General features: G+C 54.9%; 1 protein-coding gene across 3 annotated transcripts in view; it reads left to right on the top strand.

Annotated features, from left to right (window-relative positions):
- The window catches only part of KCNQ4 (potassium voltage-gated channel subfamily Q member 4), a 58094-nt gene that overhangs the window by 30175 nt on the left and 5542 nt on the right, over positions 1 to 22377 (top strand). For 2 of the 3 annotated variants that reach the window (XM_032247126.1, XM_032247125.1), the window contains exons 2-11: positions 4068 to 4158; positions 4815 to 4941; positions 5156 to 5331; positions 6007 to 6132; positions 6524 to 6634; positions 6813 to 6908; positions 8967 to 9055; positions 10766 to 10927; positions 17681 to 17901; positions 19606 to 19705. In XM_032247126.1, coding sequence (XP_032103017.1) covers positions 4068 to 4158; positions 4815 to 4941; positions 5156 to 5331; positions 6007 to 6132; positions 6524 to 6634; positions 6813 to 6908; positions 8967 to 9055; positions 10766 to 10927; positions 17681 to 17901; positions 19606 to 19705 — 1299 coding nt within the window. Of the gene's footprint in view, positions 1 to 4067; positions 4159 to 4814; positions 4942 to 5155; positions 5332 to 6006; positions 6133 to 6523; positions 6635 to 6812; positions 6909 to 8966; positions 9056 to 10765; positions 10928 to 13016; positions 13119 to 17680; positions 17902 to 19605; positions 19706 to 22377 lie in introns of all 3 variants that reach the window. The other variant, XM_032247127.1, reaches the window with a different exon arrangement.

The following is a 22377-nucleotide window of genomic DNA, read 5'->3' on the forward strand; positions in this document are numbered from 1 at the left end:
TCCTCCCATCTTGGCCTCCCAAATGTTGGGATTACAGGGGTGAGCCACTGCACCTGGCCCCAAGATGTTTTCTGTCAGTCCAAGTACATGCCTTCAAATGTAATGAGAGTACCAAGGGTATAAAAACTCTCAGCCAGTGGGTTAAAGCGGGGGCTTTTTAATCAGTGTTCGCCATATGGAGATGGTCAAGGTCAGAGGCGTGCCTTCTTAGGAAAGACGTGGGGCATCCGAAAGAGTCAGGGATGGGTGTGCATTGGGGGCCTCTTCAGTGGGTACAAACTGTAGGCTTTGGTTTGGTGACATGGTGTTTCGATGTTTGGTTAGAGTGAATTCCTGCTATTCATTTACTTAGTCTTTCAATAGCGCTGTGAAATCAGTCAGAGTAAGGAGCAAGAGAGTGGAGATAAGGCTATTCTTTCAGAGAGGGGGATGGCTGGGGAGGCCTCTTCAAGGAAGTGGCATTCGAACAGACCTGGATGAGGCAGAGGAAAGAGCAAAGCAGGTTCAGAGCCTGGAGGTGGAAATATGTTAGCTGTGTTCCAGGACTGACAAGGAGGCCAGAATAAGTGGGGTACAGAGAGCCAGCTGGAGAGTGCAGAGGTCAAGTTCGGAGGCGGGGTTGGAGACACAGACTTCACAGGGCCTTGCTGGGGGTGCCAAGGAGTAGGACTTTCCTTCTCTAGGTGTGATGGAAAGCCAAGGAGAGTTTTGTGGAGAGCAATGGTCTCCAGCTGTGCATTGTGGGAAGATCCCTCTGGCTGCTTTGAAGAGAGTGGTCACATTCAGGCACAGCGGAGGCAGGGAGGCCAGGTGGCAGCTTCGTTGGGATGGCATGACCTGGCTTGCCTGGGGATAGATTCTGAAGGTAGAGCCAGTGGAATCTGCTCAGAAGGAGATGTGCAGGGTGAGGGAAAGGAAGACTCAAGAAGCCTGAGCCTTGGGGGAGCCGTGGTGCCGCTATTGAGATGGGCAGGCTGGAGGTGAGGAAGACGTGTGGACAAACTGAGAGCTGGTGTTTGGAGGTGTTGGGTTTGAGAGGCCACCAGGCATCCAAGAAGCGTCACTGAGCAGGCCATTTGGATGCCCAGGAGAGGCTGCCACACCCTCACACCTGCTAAATGGCAGAGGTGACTGTGGTAAAGGGGTGGGGCAGGATTCAAAGTGGGCTTTTCCTGTTTGTATCATTAAGGAAATGCATTTCAAATGTTATGTTAGTTTGTTGTTACCCAAACAAGCCACGTTCGTTCTAAAAAAACATATTAGGAAATAAAGCCTGGGCGAGTGGCTCATGCTCCCAGCTCTGGGAGGCAGAGGCATGGAGACTAGGAGTTTGAGAACAGCCTGGCCAACATAGTTTGATCCCCTCTCTACAAAAAATTTAAAAATTAGTGGATGTGGTGGCCTGTGCCTGCGGTCTCAGCTGCTCAGTTGGCTTCAGCTCAGGAGGTCAAGCCTGAAGTGAGCTGTGAACATGCCACTGCACTCCAGCCTGGGTGACAGAGTGAGACCCAGTCTCAAAAAACAAACAAAAAAATTAGGAAATACAGATAAGCAGAAAGCAAAACAAAAGTCGAATCACTTAATTTTGCCACCCATAGATAAGCCTTGCCAACTCTAGGTGTGTGTGTGAAAACCATCTCTATTTCAAACATTGGAATCACATTGCCGTTAAGGTTTTATAATCTGCTTTTTTTTTTTTTAAGTTAACCTATTGTGAAGTGGAAATTTTATAGATGTGTAAATACTGACATGGCAGGAAAAGTGTTACTGATGGCCAGGCACAGTGGTTCATGCCTGTAATTCCAGCACTTTGGGAGGCCGAGGTGGGAGATCATGAGGTCAGGAGATCAAGACCATCCTGGCCAACATGGTGAAACCTTGTCTGTACTAAAAATACAAAAATTAGCTGGGCGTGGTGGCACACACCTGTAGTCCCAGCTACTCGGGAGGCTGAGGAGGAGAATCGCTTGAACCTGGGAGGCGGAGGTTGCAGTCAGCCAAGATTGTGCCACTGCACTCCAGCCTGGCAACAGAGCAAGACTCCATCTCAAAAAAAGAAAAGAAAAGTGTTAATGAAATGCTCAGGAAGAAGGCCCCAGAGTGGCCCACTGCTGCCTGAAGTTCTGAGGTCAGCCGAGCAATGGGACTGGAGGGTGCCTGTCAAGGCTGGAGTAAAGGCTCCTGAAGTCCTGACTGTGGCCATTCCCGGAGGAAGGGGCTGTATGAGATGACCTCATGGAGGGCCCTTCTGGTCCCACACTCTGCTTCAGCCGCAGTCCCGATGCAGGTGCATGTGGCCACTGCCCTTTTTTTATTAATTATTGAACAGGAGGAGCTGGTGCTCTTTTCTTCTGCTCTCCCATGTTCTGTGTTTTTGCTGACTCAGCTCTGGGCTGGAAATGGCCGAGGAATAAGCTCTTCTCTAACTCATTCACTCAAAACACTTTACCGACATCTGCCACCTACCTTCTCAACCCAGGGGCATTTGGTGGCATACACTTGTCCCCAGAAAGGTCAGGAGGTGTAAGTGGGTCAGGGCCAAGCCATGCCCTTTGCATGACTTCCTCCCATAGCCCTCACTTCACAGATAAGGAGATGGCTCAGAGAAGGCAGGTGACATTCCCAAAACCACACACACAAGCAGGACTGGGTGTGTGTGGTTTTGGGAATGTCAAACTTAGGTCTCATTGACCTCAAGCTGCTGCCCTTAAGGTCACCGTGAAACATGAATATAAATAAAGCCACGTAGAAAGTGACTTGGGCCACACACAGGGAGGCAGGCATCAGGAGCTGGCAGTTCTCAAGGAGGGATAGTGGGGTGGGGGAATCAGAGACTGCAGAGCATGTAGCATTTGTGTTTCTGTAGGCGTGGAGGGTGAGCAGAGTCTCGCAGGCGCAGATGTGAGGCGTTCTGTGCAGCATGCAGGGTGCTAGCAATGGTGCAGAGCGGGGGAGACTGGGGACATATGGGAAGGCTGGCGGGCCAGTACACAGGGATGTATTTCCAGAGAAGCCCATTCCCTCCAAAGTCTCCTCCAGGGCACATGCATTTTCAGCACAACCCCATCCCAAAGAGGGGTGCTCCTGAAGGCCACCTCATTCGCCTCTGCTGTGTCTGCAGTGCGCGTCCTCTCACCCTGCTCTCCCTCACCCATCCACATACCACCAAGGCCACCAGCTCCTTTCCTCATGCCCTTGGTCCTCTTCCCATCCGATAGGAAGTTGGGAACCCTGGCTCTAATCTCGGCTCTGCCCTGGGCACACTGGGTGACAAAGGGTGAGTCCTTTTTCCTCTTCGAACCTGTTTCCTCATGGTACAATGGGGGATGAGGGAAATACCGGATGAGCTAGGGTCTAAGGTTCCTTCCATTTCTAAGCATCTGGTTCTGGGCCACTCCGTAGTTTCACACTGTCTGCAGGAGAGTTCCTGGCCTCGATGGCCCAGCTCCACACTGCCCAATTCCCTCCCTACATCCTCTCTGCTGTGTTCTTCCCTCTCTACCTGTCCTCCCTGATCCTCTTTCCTTTTCTAGCTGTCTTGTTACTTAATTCCACAGAGGCAGGGGCAGTTGTCCCCATTCTGCAGATGAAGCCAGTCTCCTGCTCCTTTGGAGTGCATAAGAAAGAAAGTCCCTCCTTCATCCACTGACCTTCCCTGAGCCCCAGGCTGACATCTGGTGCACTTTTCCCAAGGCATCTTAAGACCAAGCTGGGTCTGAGGCCACTGTGTGTGGGTGGCTGAGCCTGGAGGAACCCTGAGCTAGTCTTTCCACTGCCAGCCCAGACAGACCTGCAACTCACAGCAGAGTGACTACCTCTCTGAGTTGCAGCCTGCAGCAGGGGGCAGTTGAGACAGTTGTGAGGTCTGGTAGCTTGAGGCTTGGGGGCTGTGGCCTTTGGTGCCCAGCACAGGGCCGTAATTCCAGGAAATTCTGATTCTGATTTCCAAATAATTCTCTGAAAATAATGCTTATCTCCTCTTCTGCTCTGCAGCCCCCTGCCAGAGGCACCCTTGACTGTCCTGTCCCTCCAACAATCTAACCCTCTCCTTCATGCTGCAATTGCAGATTTTTGCTGGTCTTCAGCTGCCTGGTGCTGTCTGTGCTGTCCACTATCCAGGAGCATCAGGAACTTGCCAACGAGTGTCTCCTCATCTTGGTAAGTGCTGGAGCCCCCGACTGAGGGGGAGCTGTGTGAGGTAGCACCTCTGGGCTGAGGGCTGAAGGTGGAGAGAGTCATACCGTGGCTCAGAGAGCAGCTTGCTGTGCTGTGTTCCCTCAGCTGTGGCTGCCCCTCTCTGGGCATCATCCCCACTTTATAGCAAGTGTTGGGGGATCTCCTGCCTCTATACAAGGGCTTATGATGGGTCAGGAATAGAAATGAGTAGGCTCCATCCCTTCTCAGGACAAAATCTGCAAATTCCACATGTGGATTTTAGTTCAGTTTTTGCCTAAACACAAAACACCAAACGAAGCCCCTCAGAGGGAGACAGCTGACAGCCAGCCACCCCTTAAGTCACTGGGTCAGAATTAGGGAGTCTGAGACGGCTGGGAGGGGGAGGGCAGATTGAGAAGCAAAAAAATCCGATCAGCTCTTGGGGGCGAGAAGGGGAGTACACACTTGGGCTTTTAGTCTTGGAGGGGGCGGAAGGGGCCACCTGCCCTCGGAATCCTCCTCAAGTCAAGGAACCTCCAGGAGAGGGGTCCAAGGAAGCCCTGGTCCACTAACCCAGGGACTCCTGGCTGGGTCCGCGCTGTGACCTGGGCCTCGGTTGTGGAGAATAGGGACCGGAACTCAAGTCCCTGGTCCCACAGGAATTCGTGATGATCGTGGTGTTCGGCCTGGAGTACATCGTCCGGGTCTGGTCCGCCGGATGTTGCTGCCGCTACCGAGGATGGCAGGGCCGCTTCCGCTTCGCCAGAAAGCCCTTCTGTGTCATCGGTAATGAGGCGCGCCACGCCCGACCAGACCCCTGACCCCAGGAGCGAGGGTATCACCTTGACCCCAGTCTTGACTCTGATCCTGGCAACCGGCACAGATTCAATGGACCCTCCCCATCCCTCCCCAGCCCCCTGTCACGGCCCTAGAAGTGCCAGTCTCCGGGTCCGTGCTCTGGGTGGGCTGGCTGTGACCTCGCCGCCCCCCACCCCTGCAGACTTCATCGTGTTCGTGGCCTCGGTGGCCGTCATCGCCGCGGGCACCCAGGGCAACATCTTTGCCACGTCCGCGCTGCGCAGCATGCGATTCCTGCAGATTCTGCGCATGGTGCGCATGGACCGCCGCGGCGGCACCTGGAAGCTGCTGGGCTCCGTGGTCTACGCGCACAGCAAGGTGAGGCCTGCGGGCCCGGCGCGGAGGCCCGAGGGCATGTCTGGGGCACGAGCACAGAGGGCAGAGCGGAGAGGGCCGGGGGAGACGGGGGACGCCGGGCGAGGCCTGTGGGGCTGTCTTGGTGCCGGGAAGGGGTGGGGCCTGCGGGGATTGGGGGCCGAGCAGGAGGCGGGGTCTCAGGGCGTGGGGCGAGGTGGTCTCGGAGTTAGGCAGGGGCGGGCCTAGGAATCCGGACCAGACCAGGGGGCGGGGCCGGAGAGGCGGGGCTTGAGGGTTTTTTCTGGAAGCTTCTGGGTTTGGAGGGACCACTCCTACCGCCGAGTGGACAGCTGAGGTGGGGCCTGAAGGTGGGGCTGGAGCGGAGCTAGGGTGGGCCCCAGATGGAAGCCTGAAAGTGGGGCTTTGGGGGCGGGGGCAAGGTGGGGCGGAGTGCTGGAGGCCTGAGCCTGGAACCCAGAGACTCAAGGCAGGCGGGTGGAAATGGGGTCGGGGTAGGGGGAGTGCTGGCGGTTTTGCAAAGGCGGGGCAGGGTTGCCCTGATGGGACGAGGTGAAAAAGAAAAGTGAACCTGGGACTCCGGGAGATAGGGGACCTTTATCCCCTTACAGTGTGGGAACCCCCACATCTGCCAGGCAGGCACAGCGTTCCTCACCGCGCCCCTCTGCCTCCCCATAGGAGCTGATCACCGCCTGGTACATCGGGTTCCTGGTGCTCATTTTCGCCTCCTTCCTGGTCTACCTGGCGGAGAAGGACGCCAACTCTGACTTCTCCTCCTATGCCGACTCACTCTGGTGGGGGACGGTGCGTGAGGTTCTTTGCAGGGCTGCCCTTCTCCCTGGGACTCTCCCTGGGAACTTCCTAAGGTCTGCCCATTGTGACTCCTGACTCAAGGTTGAGCGGGACTGCCCCTGCCACTCACTAGAACCGGGGCTCCCCATGAGACCAGCCCCAATGCTAACCCCCAACCTGCTCTGGCTAACCTGCCTCTGTCCCCCCACATCAAGCCCTTATGACTGTACCCCTTTCCCCTGACCAGTCCATAAGAGGGGGAATCCATCTATGACCCTAACCAGCCCCCATGGGGGACCACGGACCCCTTCCCTCATGATCAGGCTCCTACCTGCCTGTACCCCCAACAAGCTGTAGGTGGCCCCCATGACCAGTCCTGCCAGTAATCTGTTTGTGTCTCCAGATTACATTGACAACCATCGGCTATGGTGACAAGACACCGCACACATGGCTGGGCAGGGTCCTAGCTGCTGGCTTCGCCTTACTGGGCATCTCTTTCTTTGCCCTGCCTGCTGTGAGTTGCCTCCTGCTCAGTTGGTGGGGGAGGCTGAGGGTGGGACCTACTCAGCCCCTGTCACATATTTGCCTGGCAGCCCAGGGCACCTCAGAGGGGCAGGGATGGGGACACCCTTGCAGCCTCTTATTGCCCCACCACTGCCACCACATTTCCCAACCATGCCCTATTCCTCTAGGGCATCCTAGGCTCCGGCTTTGCCCTGAAGGTCCAGGAGCAGCACCGGCAGAAGCACTTTGAGAAGCGGAGGATGCCGGCAGCCAACCTCATTCAGGTACAAGATGCCCAGGGAGAAGCCCCAGGAGCAGGGCCGTGTGACTGCACTGGTGTGTCAACCCTGTGTGCTGACCCATGTCCCCAGCCCAACTGTGACTCCACTTTGAAGCTCAAAGGGGCTATGTGACTTTCCTGAGGCTACATGCCAAGTCACACACAGAACCAGGATGCTCACTGACAGTGCCAAAAACTTTCTCCTGCACCAAATGCCTGGTTTAGGGGTACCCAGAGCTGCCCTATTGCCCAACTCCAGCCCAACTTCACAGGGCCTTGGGAGGGGCAGAGCCCAGACAGGAGGCCTCCGGTGGAGACCCATTGCTGCCCCCAGTCAGCTGTGCAGCAGTAAGCCTGCCCCACCTCCAGCACATTCATTCATTCATTCATTCATTCATTCATTCCGCAATCACTCACACAAATGAAGAGAAGATAGTCCAGACTGGGCTTTTAGGAACCTCAACTTTTAGTAGATGGGTGGGTCAGCAAAGTTGAACTGGTCTAGGAGACAGAGAAGGAACAGCCAGAAGGGTGAGTAGGAAGCCAGGAGTGTGTGGTCTCAGTTTCCCTCTGTGTCATGGCATGTTCTGACTGTGTGTGGGCTGAGGCCAGGGCTCTGATTTTCTGTGACCCTGGGACTAGGCCTTGGCTTTTTGCTAGTCAGGGGTGTGTATAAGAGAATTCCTTACAGGAAGTGGTTCAGGGAATACTGGCCCAGCCCTGCTCTGCCTGTTCTCCAGCATGTCACCCTCTGAGACCCAAACCCAAGCCTCACTCAACCCCTCCTTATCTCTCCTCCCCAGGGTAGAAACCTCCTCCCTGTCCCTGCTATCTCCAGCCACCAGCTCAGCCTTTTCTTCTTAGCGTCCCTTGGGGCACAATGGCCAAGTCCCCTGGGAACTGGCCTTCTGAGGGGCATTGTAGGGGCAGGCGGCTGGCACTATCCATGCCGAGAGACAGCTGGTATTGTGGTGCCCATAATTAATGAGACAGCTCTGGCAGCTGCTCCCCATCCCATGCCAGAGACCTAGGCAAGCAGGAAGTAAAAATATTCCTGTCTTAGGAGGGTGCCTGGCTGATTAGGTCAGCGGTGGCAACCCCTTAAGGACAAGAGGCATCCAAGGAAGGGAGGCATCCAGGGCCCAGCTCTGCCTTGTCATGCCTAGCAGCCTCCATGCCTCCCTGCTCTTGCTGATGGCCACACTCACAGTCCCCGCAACGCCCGGCTCTTCCTACGTGGAGGGAGAGGACCAGCCTTTCCTCCTGTCTGACATTTATCCCTCCTGCTGCAGAGGAAGCCCTGCAAGCCCATGGATGCTGAGGGGTTGGCAGGTAATGCTTTTCCTCCCCTCTGAGTCCTTAGTATTCCCATGGGCGGTGACAGGCAGCTGGGAAAGATGGAGTGGCATCGTTAATAATAATGGCATTCTGAAAACATTCACAAAACACCTGCATGTGCCAGACACTATGTTTGCACTGAGGATACAGCGGTAACCAAGACACAGCTTACATCTAGGGGGAGAGAAAGATATCAATCAAATACACAATGAATAGGTATTTATCAAATATGATAAGGAGAATAATAGGAGTATTTAACAGAGGAACCTGGCATGAAGTGCCTAGTATATGCCAGACACTGAGCTTGGCATTTAATATACAACTGTTCATTTAATCCCCACAACACTTTGCTAGGCAAGTGGTATTACATGCATTTTACAGGTGAAGAAACTGAGGTTCTGAAGCTTTACTTAATTTGTCCTCCCTAATAAGGGGTGGAACTAGGATTAGAAATCCACGTCTGCATGTCAACAAAGCTTCAGCTCTTAACCTCTCTGCTCTAAGTCCCGTGGCTCTGACATTGATCTGTTTAGTCTCGGAAAAGTCATTTCTCTCTAGGCCTTGCTCTCTTGGCTGCCCCTGTCGGTGGCTGTGGAATTGGAACAGGCCTCTGGCTCTGGGTAACCCACAACTGGACCAAGGACTGGGTTCTTTCAGGGAGAGGGCTGGTGGAGACTGAGAGGCCTCACTGACGCCCCATCCCTCATGTCCCTCATACCACCAGGCTGCATGGCGCCTGTACTCCACCGATACAAGCCGGGCCTACCTGACAGCCACCTGGTACTACTATGACAGTATCCTCCCATCCTTCAGGTAGGTCCTGCTGGGGGTGGGGGTGGGTGGGGGGCTGGCAGCAATGCCCTTTGAGGACAAGTGGCTGAGACTCAGCCCTGGAGGGTGGAAAGGGGGTGATAGCTCCCAGGGGAGCACCTTGGGCTGGCTCTGCAGATCCTACATAATTCAGGGCCTGGAGTGTCCTTTACTCCACTCTGCTACGCCCAGGCAAGGGGTGAGCACTGGACATAGTGCATTGGTGAAGCCCCGCCCCATGGCTGAGCCCCGGCTCCTGGAGTGCCGGAAGTCCACATGCTCACCCATAGGTGATGCCACCTAGGGCAGTGATACAGCTCGTCTTCCCTCTGTCCTGAGTGGGGGACAGAGTTAGTGGATATTGCAGCTGGTTGGAAAAAGTATGGGATGGGCAGAAACATGTGTTCCAGACTTAGGTGCATGCTCCCACCCTGAGCCCCCATGTGGGAATATGTGCCCACTTTTACTATGCCAGTCAGCAGCCTCAGTGCCCAGAAGTGGGTCTGCCCCACTGGCCTCCGGCCAGGCTAAAACTGCATGGGGGTGGCACTACTCGAGGGATTATTAATAACATCACAAAGGTGAGTGTGGCCGGGTGCCTGGCTAGGCCCTCAGGCAGGAATGAAGACCATGGAGGCCAGCTCAGTCCCGCAGGCAGGCGGGCATCAAGCGTGCGGCTGGGCCAGGATGCTGTGCCCAGCGCTTCTGCGGGTGCCTTTTTTGCCTCATTAGTTTTCCAGGAGCAGCTGTTGCATGATCCCACTCGCCCCTGCACCTGGCTTCCCCATGCTGGCACTTTCCCAGCCCTAGGGGCTTCCCAGGGGAGAAGCAGGAGAGAAGGGCTGGGAAGAGGGGCTCCCAGCATCACACTAGTGCCCCCACATCTCTCCACCTGGCAGAGGCAAGGCCCTACCTCAGAGTGGGAAGGTGACTAGATTAGAAGAGGCCTTTTCAGGAGTAGCTCTGCGGACTCAAGACCAGGCATTCGAGAGCAGGGTAGGGCTGCTTTGTCAGAAATACGATGCATATGAGGGAAGATCTGGGGTTGGGCGTGGTTGGGTGGTCTAGGACCTCTGCTCAGAGGAACAGAGACTAGTCTGGAGATTCTGGATCCACTAGGCATCTGCTCCTTGGATCTCTGTTTGCTCATCCATACAATGGGAGGGCAGGCAGAAGAGAGGGAAGATACCCTCCTTGGCTCATGGCAGCAGGAAACGGCCTGGAGAGTTAGGAGGAAGCCACATTCCTGAATGTGGTCTCCAAAAACCCAGTGGTAGGACTGCGTGCTGGAGAGGAAGGATGCTGGGCTAGCCCCCTGTTACACTGCCCTCCTCAGCCTCAGTCTCCCCCTAAAATCCAGAGATGTGGCCTGGGAAAGGATGTCAGGGCTGCTGCTGGCTTCTGAGCAGGCACGGCATGTCCAGGCAGTCAGCTTGGACTGAGAGTAAGCTCCTTGTGGGGCTGCCCTTGAGCTGTGCCAGCCTTCACATCCATGCCTGGCGTCCCTGGGGATTTCCCGGGAACTGGAGGTAGAAAGGGAGTGGGGAGGGCCAATCTCCCACTGTCCACCCTGTCCTGTTCTGGCAGGGCTGTCAGTGAACACCTCTAGAGTGGCAGGACCTGGCAAGATCTGAGCTCAGGAGCTCCGTGCCCACTGGGTGAGGGGGGCGGTGCCAGGGCCCTGCCTGCCACTGATGGCGCCCTCTCCTGCAGAGAGCTGGCCCTCTTGTTTGAGCACGTGCAGCGGGCCCGCAATGGGGGCCTACGGCCCCTGGAGGTGCGGCGGGCGCCGGTACCCGACGGAGCACCCTCCCGTTACCCGCCCGTTGCCACCTGCCACCGGCCAGGCAGCGCCTCCTTCTGCCCTGGGGAAAGGTAGGGGCCCCGTGGGGCTGCCACCTCCTCTTGCTTCTCCTCCTCTTCTTCCATTCTCTGTTCTCATCCTCTCTCAGACCTGCCTTCAGCCACTTCGTGGGTGTCTGGGCCTGTATGGGGGACTCCTAGGCCGTCAGAGGGCCAGACAGGTACAGACTGAGGGCCTCTCTGGAGGGGCCAGACTGAACTCACCTTTTTGTCCCTTGGGGCTCTAAGGGTCTGAGTGGGAGAGATGTCCATGCCATCCTTTCCCATCACCTCCTCCGTTCATGGCATTGTCCTCTTTCTTTCTCTGTTCCCACGTCCCCTCACTCCTCCATCCCTGCACCCCCATCCCTCCTGGGAAGCTGCACAGAGGAGGAGGCCACTGGCCACAGGTGCTTACGGCTCAGGTAATCGTGGGCACCATCCTGGGGTGTGAGGGCAGGGAACCCCCTGCCCTGGCAGGTTGCTGTAGGAGGGACTTGGTACTGAACTTGCCTCTCAGGAATGAGATGCCAGCTGGAAAGAGAGCTCTGTGCCTAAGACCTCTGTAGGGTCTGCGTAAACTCAGTCAGTGACGAATGTTCTTTCCTGTGCAGCCCTTGTCTTCAATGTTGCTAATCCCAGAGGGTCCTCTTGGGGTTCTTTTTCCTTCCTTACTGAGGTACACTTTGGTGCTCCCAGCCATCTCTTTCCCCTTGAACTGTATCTCCTGGAGCTTTTACATCTTGAAAGAACAAAGAACCAACAGGCTTACCCCAACATGAATGCTCATAAAGAGAAGAATTTCAGGAAGGATTGGATAAGTGAAGCCCGTCGACTAACGGCATGGGAAAGTGGCTGCTCTTGTGGAGGTTTAGCTTTGAGGTCAGGAGTTCAGTCCCCCTCATTCTTTTTCCCCTGTCCTTTACCCATCACTTTGTTTTGTCTCATCTTCACACATCATCCCTGAACCAGCCAGATGGACATCTGGCCTTTGAGCTTCAGTGTTATTCTGAGCCCCAAGCCCAGAACAAAGAATAGCAGAAGAGGTGAGCCGTTCAGTGATCAGCACGGGAGGCATGGTGGAAGCTTGTCTCTGCCTCCTGATGCTGTGTGTCCTGGAGGAAGTCTTCAGGTCGTTCTGTGTGTCCTGGCAGAAAATTGTCAGTGGTTAGGCTGATCAGGGTTCTGGGTGCTCTTGAGTTTCTGGGCTGAAAAGGCCTAGGGAGGAGTTTTGATGCAGAGGATTCAGGGAGAAGCATCCCTTCCCTGTTCTCAGTGACGGCACTTCTGGGCCAGGGGCTGAACAGGAAGTGGGTGGAGAGGGACAGTCCCTCCAGGTCTGGGCTGGAGGGAGGGGAAGCGTGACCTGACTGTCAGACCAGGCTGAGAGCTCCCTGGGGGAGTGGGGCCCCTCTCGGATTCTCTGCCCGAAAGTCCCTCATTGTTGCCTTCATCCCTACCAAACATAGTTTGCAGGTAGAACTCAAGAGTTTTTGTATTTCCTCATTCCTGTCCAGGACCTGAGCCAGGGTCCTCTGTGCTTCAGTTTACTCTGGTCTCATCTTGATTGAATAGGAAGGCAAGGGGAATGGACATTAGCCTGGGGCCTAGCACCTGCACCCCCCACGGCTTCTTTGGTCCCTGACAGTCCTGGGGCCCAGGAACAGATTACTGCTAAGGGCTTGACTATGACTAACTCCCAGCCTCGCATCCATCTGCCCAGGAGGGGACTCAGCACATGTCTGGGACACATGGTGACGGTCATGAAGTGGCCCTTTCTCCCAGGGACCCCAGAGGGCTGAGCTATGATTTGTAGGTCAGTCACCAGGCTCAGGCCCAATGACCATATCCTTAATCGTGGCTGTCTAGATCACCAGCCAGAATACCCACCCCCCGCCACCAACTACACACACATATTATACACACCTGATTGGCCACACCTCTGGTGGTGCTTGGGGATGGACCTGGGCCAAACATGTTCACAGGAAGTGGCCTGGCACTAAAGTGGGGGCATTGCCAGGGCCAGCACCTCTCCCCTTTAGGGTTTTGCAATGAGTTTCTCAAACCATGGTCTCCAGACCTCCCGTGTCAGGATCCCTTGGGGTGTTTTTTCAAAATGCAGATACCTGGACCTTCCTCCAAGTCCACAGGATCAGAATCTCTGGAGAAGAGACGCAGCCTTCTGCATATGTAACACGGTCCCCACGGGATCCTTATGCAAAGTGTGAGAACATCTACGTTCTGGTGATGGGGCTGGAGGATGATTTAGGTTGGGGTCCTTCTTTCCCACCAGCCACTGGAGGCCAGCCCATCCTGGCAGCTCCCCACACTGCCCACAGCCCCTTTCCCACTAACCTCTATTCATGTCTTGTTCTCAACCTTTCAGCCAGATGTTTAATAATAAACGGAGTTTCTTTCGGATCCACGCCAGCTGGAGACCGAGGTACCCCCTCGCCTGCTCCTCCCGTCCCCACTCCTCCTTGCCCCACACAATTAGGGGGCTGGAGAGGGGACAGGATGGGCCAAGGATAAGGTGCATGTGCCTGCCGCCTGCGGTCTGTCTTGGGTCCCCAGTGAACACCTTGCCTTTCTGGGATGCCTCTGCTAGGTCTGGGGCATGGGCCCAGGGTGGCAGGAGGGGCACTTGCAGGAGCCTTAAGGATGTGTGCTGGCTCTGCTGCTGACACCTTCTGTGATCTTGGCCAAATTGCTTCACTTCTTGGACCTCAGTTTTCCATCTGTGAAATGGGCAGATTGAACTAGAGCTCTCTAAGGGTCCTTCTTACTCTGACTTTTGCCAGGCCTTGGGCTTAGCTTTGTGTCTCCCCGCTGCCACCTGGGGACCTAGCAGATGCCTGAAGGAGCTGGGTTTGGCACCTTTGCCAACTCCAGGGCCCCAGCTCTTTTAGCTGCCTCTCCACTGCGCTCCTTTGTACTTGCCCTGTGTCAGGCCTTGCTCTGTGCACTAGGGACATGGTGATGAATATAACATCGTCCTTGGAGAGTTGCAAAGAGTAATTGCAGCTCGGTGTGATGAGGACAACACAGGGAGGAACCGGAGGGCCTGTGGAACCTGGGTCAGGCAGACAACCCAGAGGACGCCCTAAAAGCAGTGGGTTTCAGGGAGGGCACTCCAGGCCAACGAAGCAGCGAGGACCCAAGCAAGGAGGCGAGAGGGGGCACAGCATGGGGAAAAAAGCTGGCAGCAGCCCAGTTTGGCCCCCTGAGGTTGGGGGCAGAGCTGGGTCATGCGGAACCCAAAAGCCCAGTGTGAGCTTCACCGTGTTGCCACACCTGGCAGCCTGAGCCCATTGAGCCCTGGCTTTCCAAAGGTGCTCTTGGGGCCCTGTGGGCTGAGGGGCCTGAAGCTAGATGAGTGGCAGGGCTCCTGGCTGCCCACGTGTACTTCTGCTAAGAGGTGGAATGTCCTAGAAAAGTGGGTTCCAGACCACAGTCTAGCTACTGCTCACTGTGGTATTCATGTGTCCTTGGGCAAATCACCTGACCCCTTTGCACCTCAGTTTCCTCAGATGGAAAATGCAGATAGAAATAGGGTCTGCTTCCACTTAAACTGTACCTGGCTTCAGTAAACATTGGCCTTATTTGATTTGGTATGTTTGGCAGTTAAGACCTTATTTACCTAAAAAAGAAAAAGTAGCTTGGAAATCATGTCTGTGGCAATGGGAAGACACTGGAGGGTTGAACTAAGGAGTCTCTGGGGCAGGCCTGCCACTTGGCAATCCTCCTTTGGCCGTGGAGGCTGTGGACAGGAAGGACACAGCCACGGCAGAGGCCAGTGGTGGGGCATTTCCATAGTCCCTGAAGAGGGGCTGTATATAGCTTCAGAAGTGGTAGCTGCCTCTGTTCCCCCAGCGAGAGTGGCCCTGGGAGGGCAGATCATGAGTCCCTAAAGAAAGATCTTGTGGAAGTGAGTTCGAGGGGTTGGGTCCAGCTGGGCATCCTGGGCAGAGCTCGCCCTCCCCATCTGGGCAGCCATGGTTAAGTCCACCCTATCTTTCACCCAGGCACCGACAGATCCTTAGACCAGAGTTTCTTGACCTTGCCATCATTGACATTTTGGGTTAGATAATTCTTTGTAGCTAGGACTATCACATGCATGGTAGGATGTGGAGTAGCACCCCCGGCCTCTACCTAGTAGATAGATGTCTACCTACTAGACATTGCCATACGTCCCCTGAGCGGGGGAACTTGCTCCAGTTGAGAACCATTGCTTTATACCCTGTCCTGATTGCTTGACCCAGAAAAAGAACACAGACTCTGAAGTCAGAGAAGCTGGGTTCCAATTCTTGCTCCATCTCATAGGAGCTCTGTGCCTTGGGCAAGTTGTCTCACCTCTTCCCCTATATGTAAAACAGGGACGGTAAAGGCGGCCCACCACACACAGTGGCTCAGTGAACTGACAGAGCTAAGGCAGCCTGATGGGCCCCTGCATGTGCTGAGAGCCTGGGAAGGGAAAGAGCTTTTTGGTGCCCACTGGGTGCCAGGTTTCCTTCTACTTCCTTTTAGCTTTCAGACTCAGAGGAGTGGATGTGAGCCACTTTCTGGGCCCTGTCCAAGGAACTGGAATCCAGGCCCACTCCTGGGAAAAAAATGCCTTCTTGCATTAAAAAGGAGCCCAGGGCCTCTGGTTGGCTGGAAACTTACAGAACCCCACAAGCCAGGTGGAAGCTTCCTCAACCATCACAGAATCAGAGCTGGAAAGGGACCTTTCAAGGCCTCTAGTGCAAGCCCTCAAACCCTTCCTCCATAAGTCCTGCTGAGTGCAAGCTCGGCCTTGCTTGCATCACTTCTTGTGACAGGGAGGTCACCCCCTTCCCCAGAACACCACTGGAGCCTTATGTGCTGGGTGCGGTGATATGGAGTCCCAGGCCCTTGGCGAAAGCGTCAGGGCCTTCTTCACCCTCCTCTCTTCCCCTTCCCCTTGGAGGAGTGGAGGACTGGAGAAGGGGTTGCACGGACTGGGCAGGGTGGAGGGTGCTTGCCAGCATGAGGGAGCCCACAGGAATGGCTCTGCAGAGGAAAGTTTGGGAGAGCCAACTCAAACTTTGATTGGAATCTTTGGGATATGTCTATGGAGTCCTGGGCCAGTGGAGAGCATGCTGGATAGCGGGAACTGTCCCTGTCTTTCCAATATCCTCAGGGTCCCCATCCTTGACCTAACATCTCCCCTCTGGGCAGAGGCTCCTACCCTTAAGGATGGCCCTACATCCTGGCCACCTTCCCGAAGGTGCCCCTGGTTTCGAGGTCTCCCTCACTTCAGCACTTTGGCTTTCTCCCCTCCACCCCATGCCCTGGGCATGGGAGACCCCAGTTCCCACCCAATACCGAAACCAGCATCTCTCCTCTGCTCAACCTTTGATCTGAAAGCCTCTGAGAGTAGGTGACACAGTCTCCTCCCCCAGTGCCTGCCCCACTTCAGGTCTCTAAGGCTGGCTGGTGCTCTCTTGATCTGGGGCCCCAGACATTTAGGGTGGGTTCCCCCCTGAACCTGAACCTGCTGGAGTCTTTAGTGGCAAGACACAGCAGGGGAGGCAGTGATGACGTTACAGGGCATGGGATGGAGGACGTTTGCATAGGTCCTACCCGAACAGCCACAACATGGTCCTTGAACCTCTGGGACACAGGGTTACTCTGCCAGATCGTGATTAACCAGGGCTTGTCCTGGGGAATGAGGCCTCGCCAACTTGTCTTCCTCCATCCTTTGGGGAACATGGTGGGGAGTTGGGTGCAGGAAGGGAGGTCTAAGTACATGTATAGACATGCACATATATGTCCACATGCACACAGATGTGTAAATGCTGTTGAACTGGGAGCTCAGTAGGCAGTGTAAGGATGTAGATCTTTAGCGGGGATCCGAGAGCACCCAGGCAGGATATTAATCAAGGTGGGCTGAACTTAGGTAGGAGAGACCACAGAAGAACAGGTTATCAAATACAGACCCTCATTGGGAAGGCAGGCACCAGGCATGGCCTGGGCATACGTGTGGCCCAGCAGCTAGACCCATGGGGCTGAGGCCTTCGGTAGGCCATCACACTGCACACCTCCAGGGCACCATTGCATGGAAGTCTGTGTGATGGAGACACTGCCTGCACAGCTGTACAAGGCCCTAAAACCCTGACCTGACTGACCAGTGTGGGATCTGATAGCTGCAGCAGGGAATGGAGGAAAATCTAGATTGACACATGTACGCACACATCAATATATGTATACACACTAGTGCCCGTACACCCACACTGTCACGTGTGTGCACAAGGTGTGTGTGCGTGCACACACACACACCCTCAACTCCACACAGCCTGCCCCCGTGTACAGGGAGGACTGGAGGCCTACCTCCGTGTGCACAGCCAGGTGAGCTTCCCACCCTCAGCAGTCTGTCTGTGCCCAAAGGGGTGGCTGTCCCCACCCTCCGCCCATTCACCTGGGCCAGGCCCTGCTCTCATGTCCTCCTGTCTGTGTCTCTGACTTCTCTTTTGGATTTCTCCTTCCACTCTGACATCTGTCTCCTGTGCACCCCTTATCTGTCCGGGTGATGAGGGGTGGGATGTGGGTGGTGGGGAGAGGATCTGCTCTGACTGACCCCGAATCAGCCTCTTGTAGGAGTCAGGGCCTCCCTTACCACATCTTGTCCCATCCCAAGAAGACTCCGCTTGGCGGGGAATCAAGACCTAATAGCCACCCCCAAGTCCTAAGTCAGCTTTGTGCCCACCCACCCACAACCCCAGCTCTGGCTAACTTGGCTCTCTCCCAACCTGCCTGCCCTCCTAGCAGCCGGATGGGCATCAAAGACCGCATCCGCATGGGCAGCTCCCAGCGGCGGACAGGTCCTTCCAAGCAGCATCTGGCGCCTCCAACAATGCCCACCTCCCCGAGCAGCGAGCAGGTGGGTGAGGCCACCAGCCCCACCAAGGTGCAGAAGAGCTGGAGCTTCAATGACCGCGCCCGCTTCCGGGCATCTCTGCGACTCAAACCCCGCACCTCTGCTGAGGGTGAGCCCCAGAAGGCTGAGACCCATCAAGGGCTGGCTGAAGGTGGCAGGATGGGGACAGTCTGGGCTGGGAGCAGAAAGATCTGGCTCACATCTGAGCTCTGGTACTGAGTGGCCGTCTTTGGGCACTGGTCTTCTTGCCTTTAAAATGGGTATTGTAATATTTGCTGTGCTGTAAAATGGATACCAGACTGCCTGGGAATCCCGCGCAGGGCGGCGTTTCATAGTGGTTAAGCGCATAGGCTTTGGAGCCAGGCTGCCTGGATATGAATCCTGGCTTTGTCACGTATCTTAGGCAAGTGACCTAATCTCTCTGGGCCTCATTCTCCTCATTGATAAAATGGGAACAATAATAGCATCTACTTCCTAGGGCTATCGTGATGATTAAATGAGATAATCCATGGAAGGTGAATGGAAGACTTTGGGGAATATAGTAGGTGCTCAACAGATAGCTAAACACAAATGTACTTTGGAAGGGACAGGGATGCATCCTTGACGAGCCCTGACTGTGCACTGCCCGACACTGGCTTATCTCATTTACTTCTCCCAGAGACCCTGGAAAGTAGGTTTTGTTTTTGTCCCCACGTTACGGAACACGGGACTGAGCTCTATCGGCTCATGCGTGGCAGAGTTGCTCTCTCCTCAAGTAGGTCTATTCAGCTCCAAAGCCCATGCCCTCTGCCTACCCCTCTTCACCCAGCCTAAGCTGCAAATGTAAGACTGTGCCCCTGGTGGTGTCACTTTTTCAAGTTTTGGCTCTGCTGGAGACTTAAAATGTGATTTAGGCAGGAGACCGCCCCTTTCCATGCCTCAGTGTCCTCTTCAGGAAAATGAGAAGGTTGGACCAAGCCCCCTGGAAGGCTTCTCCCAGCCTTGACATATTTTAGGCCCCTGGGTGGGGAGAGGTGGGGTGAGTGCACAAGGGTGGGGGATGGGGACAGGGAGCCCCTTTGGCCTTGGAGGGAGGGGACCAGCCATGCTGTGTCTGCCTGTGCTGTGTCAGCCCCCATGATGCTGTTGGCTGACACCTCAGAGTTTACAGAACCCCACAGACCAGTTTTTGAGGGGTGCTGCCCAGAGAGGCCTGGGCACGGCTGGTGCCCAGGACCTCCCTTCTCTGTCCTGGAAGCTGTCTGGGCTCTTGCCCCTGCTGTTGTAGGTTAAGGACAGCATCACCTCTCTGTGCAGCACAGGCACAGAGAAGCCTGAGAAGCTTCTCTCATTCAGGGAAGAATGGTTTGTTTTAAGGGCCTTCCCTAGTAGCAGAGCTGGGCCTGGGAGCCAGCTGCTTGGGTGTCTTTCTGTCTTAGCAGAAGGAGAAGACTGTACATGATTACATGTAGTGCCATCAAACCCCTTCTCTCTGGGGCTCTTTGTTCTGTAAGGTGGGACCAGTGGGGCTTCCAGGGTTTTGTGCAACAACCTTGCCCTGGACTAGACCAGCTGTGCTCTAAAGCAGCTCCCACCTAGCCACCAGGTAGATGTTTACCCTGACCGGCCACCGGGGCAGACAGGCATGCAAGAGACAGGGGCTTTCCACCCTGGGCAGGGCAGAGAGACACAAGAGCCCCCAGGAAGATTCTGGGCCCTTTCAAGGCCTTGGTCTTCCTATTGGACACTATTGGTGGTTTGGCATACAGGGGTTGGGTGGGGGGTTGGGAGTAGCTCCTTCTGTAGGCCACTTGGCCCATCCCTGCCTTTTCAGAGGCCCCCTCGGAGGAAGTAGCAGAGGAGAAAAGCTACCAGTGTGAACTCACAGTGGACGACGTCATGCCTGCTGTGAAGACAGTCATCCGCTCCGTCAGGTGAGACAGAGGCCTGAGGCCAGTACCCCCACTGCTGCTCCCCATCTGGGCCTGCCATCATGGCCAGGGCTGACCTTGTGCCTGGTGTGCCAGCTGCTGCCTGCCTGGAGTGCAGGTGGGGTGGGGAGGTGGCATCTGGCTCCCAGCAGGAAGGGCCTGGCTTTGGCGGGGCAGTGGGCACGGCTGCCAATCACGGTCCCTCCTGGTCACTCCCCTCTGCCTCACCACTTCTCTCCCCTTCCTCTCTTCCTGTTCTCTGTCCCTCACCTTGTGTCAGGCTCTCTTCTCTTTATTTATTTATTTATTTTTTGAGACGTAATCTTGCTCTGTCGCCCAGGCTAGAGTGCAATGAATGGTGCAATGGCGGCTCACTGCAACCTCTGCCTCCTGGGTTCAAGCAATTCTCCTGCCTCAGCCTCCCGAGTAGCTGGGATTACAGGAGCCCGCGACCGCATCCGGCTAAGTTTTGTACTTTTAGTAGAGATGGTGTTTCACCCTGTTGGCCAGGCTAGTCTCGAACTCCTGACTTCAGGTGATCCACCTGCCTTTGATTACAGGCATGAGCCGCTGCGCCCAGCCACTTTTCTTTATACTCTCTCCATAGCTGTGTATCGTCTGCCTGCCTCTCCCAGTGTCTGTTTCATGTGCCCTTTCCCTGTCTCTCTGTCTCAGTCTCATCCTCATTTTGTCCCTCTGTCTTAAACTCTCCTTGGGTGTCTTGGCCTCAGTCTGTCTGTTTCCCCCAGGACTTCCTCTAGAGCAGTGCTTTTCACAGGAAAAGCAGTTTGAGACAGTTTGAAATCAACTTAGTGAAATCAATTTAGTGGGCGCTGATCAGCATTAAAAAAACATAGAATGGAAAATATCAGTATAGCTTTTGTATTAAGGGTAAAAAAATGTTTATAAAACTTATGTTCAGTTATCAGTACATATGTATGCTTGTGTGTGTATATACTGGTTTGTGATATAAAATGTATTTCTTGGCTGGGTGTGGTGGCTCATGCCTGGCCAACATGAAGCCCCATCTCTACTAAAAATACAAAAAATTAGCCAGGTGTGTTGGTGGATACCTGTAATCCCAGCTACTTGGGAGGCTGAGGCAGGAGACTTGTTTGAACCTGGGAGGCAGAGGTTGCAGTGAGCCGAGATAGTGCCATTGCACTCCAGCCTGAGCAACAGGAATGAAAATCTGTTTCAAAAAAATAAAAAAGTATTTCTTATGGTGGATCTAGGTTAAAAAAGGTTGAAATCCTCTGTTCTACTGGTTGCCTCCTTGCCTCAAAAATTAAGCAGGGACCAGGGTCTCCTGAGTCCGTGGGCCACAGCCCAGGCATGGATCTAGCCTGCAAGCCCTTTGTGTGCAGTCCTGGCCTAGTCTCCATATCCAGCCTGCAGCTTTAGCTCCAGAAACCCCTCAACCTCCTAGTTTTCTGGGCTTCCCCCTCTTCCCTGGCTGATACACCTGCCCACAAGCCTCTTCTCTTTGTACTCCTTTTAAAATTAGAGTCAGGCTGGGTGTGGTAGCTCATGCCTATAATCCCAACACTTTGGGAGGCTGAGGCATGAGGATCACTTGAGGCCAGAAGTTTGAGACCAGCCTGGGCAGCATAGCGAGACCCTGTCTTTGCAAAAAAAAAAAAAAAAATTGAAAAATTGAAAAATTAGCCAGGCATGTTGGTATGCCCCTGTAGTTCCAGCTACTTGGGAGGCTAAGGTGGGAGGATGGCTTGAGTGCAGGAGTTTGAGGCTGTGGTGAGCCGTGATTGAGCCACTGTACTCCACCCCAGGTGACAGAGTGAAACCTTAGACAAATATATAAAATCAGAGTCAGCTGGACCTGTCCACACTACCTCCCAGAGTCTGAGGCCTCTGCTCACCCCTTTTCACCCATCTGCTCTCTCCCCTCCATGTGCCCAGTGTCAGAACATAGTTCCTGAGCTGCCACCTGACCCAGGCTAGCTCTCCTTGGCCACCCCACCGACCTCTCACCCAGCATGCCCCAAACCTGCTCCTCTTCCTGGATCAGTCCCCATTTCAGGCAGTGTCACCACCTCCACTTTGTCACCCAAGCCATGGGAGTCATCCTGACCAGGAAGCCTTTCAGCCCCACCTCCTGAACTGCTCCAAGCTGTTCCGTATCTCCCCACTCCGTCCCCCAACGCTAGTTTCCCTGCCCGTGCCTCTGCCCCTCCAGGGAATTCTCCACACGGGCTGGCAGAACTGGCATGCTAAAGCAGAGTAATTGGGCTGGGAACAGCGTCTCACGCCTGTAGTCCCAGCACTTTGGAAGGCCGAGGCAGGCAGATCACTTGGAGATCAGCTTGGGCAACATAGTGAGACCCCCACCTCTTTAAAAAATAAAGATAAAAAGAAATAAACCAGAGTAATTGATGTGCCTGCCCCCCACAATGTCCCAGTGCCCAATCTCTGTTAGGGATGCAGGGCTCTTCAAAGTACACCACAGCCTCCTTCTCAAGGCTAATCTCTCCATCTTCTAATACCATGGCGTCCTGAACCCCATCCTCCATCCCGGTTGGTGGATTAACTCCTTTCTACCTGGTCCCTGTTTCTGTTACTTGGAGGTAGGGGAGGCTGGGAGGCTCAGCAGAGGCTGTTTGTGGCAGCCCAAGTAGGAGGCGTCCTGGTGCTGGACAAGGGGATAGCAAAGAGAT

This window comes from Sapajus apella, unplaced genomic scaffold, assembly GCF_009761245.1.
Source record: "Sapajus apella isolate SASKATOON/1434 unplaced genomic scaffold, GSC_monkey_1.0 scaffold62, whole genome shotgun sequence".
In the NCBI taxonomy this organism is placed as follows: Eukaryota; Metazoa; Chordata; class Mammalia; order Primates; family Cebidae; genus Sapajus; species Sapajus apella.